Here is a 3,041-nt window from a genome sequence, read left to right as displayed (position 1 = left end):
CACGACTGCTCTGAGATCCACATACCTGATGCTGAAACTACAGAAGGGATGGGCCACAGGGCTAGCTCAAGAGCTGCCCTTTCTCCCCAGCCCCTCCGTGGAAGCACGATGGCCCCCCTCCCTTGGCCAGCCCCGGAAACTAGTCCCCTGTTCCCACTGCTCCCAACTCACCTCAAGCAGTATGCTTAGACAGGGTAGGGGTGACCTTGGGTAATTCAAATATTCGTCTCTGGGCCCTAGCTTTCCCCCCTGAAAAATGGGAATAATAAATACACCATGACCTATTTGCCTCATAGGGTGTTTGGAGGATAGGATAAAAATACAGACCAAAGTTACTATTTAAGGCAGGGAATGCAGATGAAGGGCCCTCTTAGAGACTTGGGGCCTAACCGCCTAACCCACCCACTTTCAGCTAAATCGAACTAAAATGTGGTTTCTTACTAGATAACTACATTTCGCGCGTCTGGTTCAGTTATCTTTTACAGACTAAGTTAATTCTTCTTTAAAAAAAAAAACAACAACTACCCCCATCATGTAGTAAACAAAAAACTTTTAGAAAAAGGTGTAAATAGCATTTATTAACATCGCTTAGAAATAAACCATATCTGGCAATAAATTAGCATGACGTTTTCTGGCCAGAGTTCTTCCAACAACGCAGAGTTCTGCCAAAGGTGCTGGGGGAAATCATAGGCTATTGCATATTTTTAGAAAATCAGGATAAATTATATAAATTATATACTTAAAAAGAGATCGTCTATTTCATTAACTTGACAGGATAATAAATAGATAAATAACAGTTGATTGCCATTAGAAAAATGTGATTCTTAAATTATATTATAGATATTTACATGTACAATATGCACAGAGACATAATCAGATCCTCAGGAGGGTCTGGGACTTCTCAGGACACAAACTCAAAGGGCGGTTCATTTTCTATGTTGTTGAAGGAAGATTTGCTGTTGAGTTTTCTGGGGTCCTCTGGGGTCCACACTTTGGCTGTTCGGATAATATTTTGTTCTTTGAGTTGCTTTTCATCAGTCCATGAGAGGGAGTGTCCTGCAAGGGGAGGGAGGCCATAATCCGGGTCGCTGGGGGAGGGGGACCCTGAGGAGGTGAGAAGAGAAAACAGACCGTGAACGTCCAACTCTATTCCCAGCGGTGCCCTCTGGTCCTTTAGGATCCCCTCCTGGGCGCCTCGACAGAACAGGCGTCTTAGGTTACATTAAAACGAACCCTCTTCCTCCACCCCCAGCCCCCCAGCGCCCCCTCCCCCGAATCCCCGGAGCTGCAAGTCCGTCGCGGACGCACGCCCGCCCAGCCGCGGTCAAGTGGCGGAAAACACCTGCGAAACGCCAACTCGTGTTCACGGTCGCCGGTGCCCACGGACCATCTGTCCGTCCGTCAGTTGGCTTGTGCGTCCGCTCACCCAGCCCCTCCGGGAACCTTCCCGTGCCCGCCCCGTCTCCCTGAGCTGGACTGCGGACGCACTTACGGGTGCCCCGGTGGCAGATGATGACCTTCTGGGCCTGGCTGCCCGGGCTATCCCCGCCCAGGCGCCCGCCGCCCCCCGGGCCCCCGCCGCCGCCCGCGCCGCCGCCGCGCAGCGGCAGGTCGGCCTGCACCAGCTCGCTGAGGAAGTTGATGTAGCCGATGGCCAGGCGCAGCGTGTCCACCTTGGAGAGGCGCTTCTCGTAGGGCAGCGTGGGGATGTGCGAGCGCAGCCCCTCGAAGGCGTCGTTGATGGACTGCATGCGCCGCCGCTCGCGCACGTTGGCCGCCTGCCGCAGCTGCTGCAGCTCGGCCTCGGAGCGCAACCGCCGCCGCCGCCGCGCCGCCGCCGCCGCCGCCCCGCTCAGGCCGCGCAGCCGGGCTCCGGGGGACAGCGCGGCCGCCCCCGCGCACGGGTAGGCCAGGCACGAGGGCGGCGAGCCGGGCGAGTAGGGGAAGCCGCCGGGGGGCGCCCCTGCCTCGCAGCAGTAGCCGCCGCCGCCGCCGCCGTCCTCCGGCTCGCCGGGGCCCCCCGAGGGCGGCGGGGCGAGCGTGTGCGGGGCGGCCGAAGGCGCGGGCTGCAGCAGCAGGCACGCCCCGTCGCGGTAGCAGTACTCGTGCAGCTGGTGGCTGAGGAACTCCACCTCGGCCTGCTCGTCCGCCAGCAGCTCATCGCCGTCCTCCAGAGGGTCCCGAGAGGACTGGTCGGTGAAGAAGTCCTCCTCGTCAAAGTAAGGAGACGGGAAGGCGTCCAGGCCCCCGGGGAAGTGCTCGAGCAGCACCGTGTCCATGCTCTGTGCCGCCGCGGGCCTGAAGGGCTGAGGGGCTGAGGGGTTCTCTGGAAGTTTGACGGTGCGCTGCTTGTTCGCACGGCGGCCCCCTCCCTCCCGGGGTGGGGGGGGGGTGAGCGCGAGACAGGGAGGACGGCCCGCCCGCTTCCCGCCCCCGGCCTCCCTGGAGCGTCCGCGGCCGCTGGGCTCTGGCCGGCGCCCGCGCTGCGCTGGGGAGGGCTGTGGCCGACTTGCTGAAGCTGAGGGCCGGCACGCGAGGATTCTTATAACTACATCCACAGGCGCGTGCCAGGGACCCGCGGCGCCAGCCAATCACCGAGTGCGGGGTGCCGGCGGCGAGGGGGCAGGGAGGCCCCGTCGGCGGCGCGGGGGCCGGGGCGGCCTTCCTCCCAGTGGGAGCTCCTGGGGCGAGGAGGAGGCGGGGCTCGCGCGGCCTGGGGCCCCTCGTGGCCCTCCCTGCCCGACCTTCTGACGAGTACCTGCGGGGCGCGGGGCTCCGGGGGCACCTGCGGCCCGCGGTGTCCGCCCCCCCTACCCCCCGGGCCCGGCGCGCTGCTCAAAGCCCGGCCCTTCCGCCTGGGGGCTGGGGCGCGGCGCGGGGCGTCTTCGCGCCGCCACAAACGGTCCCGTGGGTGCGCGTGGGCGGCGCAGGCTGCGGAGCGGATTGCGAAGGGAGGCCGCTCCTCCTCGGGGGTGGGCGCAGGCACCGCCGGCAGCCTGGGCAGTCGGGTGGGTGCCTTCGCCACCGCCAGACCCGGGCGC

General features: G+C 62.8%; 1 protein-coding gene across 1 annotated transcript; it reads right to left on the bottom strand.

The window, feature by feature from the left end:
- Nucleotides 1–833: 833 nt before the first annotated feature.
- Nucleotides 834–2,354, bottom strand: PTF1A (pancreas associated transcription factor 1a). Its single transcript, XM_081819134.1, has 2 exons — nt 1,493–2,354; nt 834–1,104 (listed from the first exon to the last, which is right to left on the bottom strand). Exons 1-2 carry the CDS (start codon nt 2,277–2,279, stop codon nt 902–904), a joined length of 990 nt encoding a protein of 329 aa, XP_081675260.1. The 5' UTR covers nt 2,280–2,354; the 3' UTR covers nt 834–901.
- Nucleotides 2,355–3,041: the final 687 nt, after the last annotated feature.

This window comes from Leptonychotes weddellii, chromosome 5, assembly GCF_054177405.1.
Source record: "Leptonychotes weddellii isolate Sample4059 chromosome 5, ASM5417740v2, whole genome shotgun sequence".
NCBI lineage: Eukaryota > Metazoa > Chordata > Mammalia > Carnivora > Phocidae > Leptonychotes > Leptonychotes weddellii.
Note: the sequence above shows the minus strand (reverse complement) of the source record. Positions and strands in the feature narration are given on the sequence as shown.

What these genes read in the sequence shown, in the direction of transcription:
- PTF1A (XM_081819134.1), bottom strand. Translation starts at nt 2,279, where the DNA reads ATGGACACGGTGCTGCTCGAGCACTTCCCCGGGGGCCTGGACGCCTTC. An exon ending in CATCTGCCACCGGGGCACCC is followed by an intron (nt 1,105 to 1,492) that starts GTAAGTGCGTCC and finishes TCACCTCCTCAG; the next exon opens with GGTCCCCCTCCCCCAGCGAC.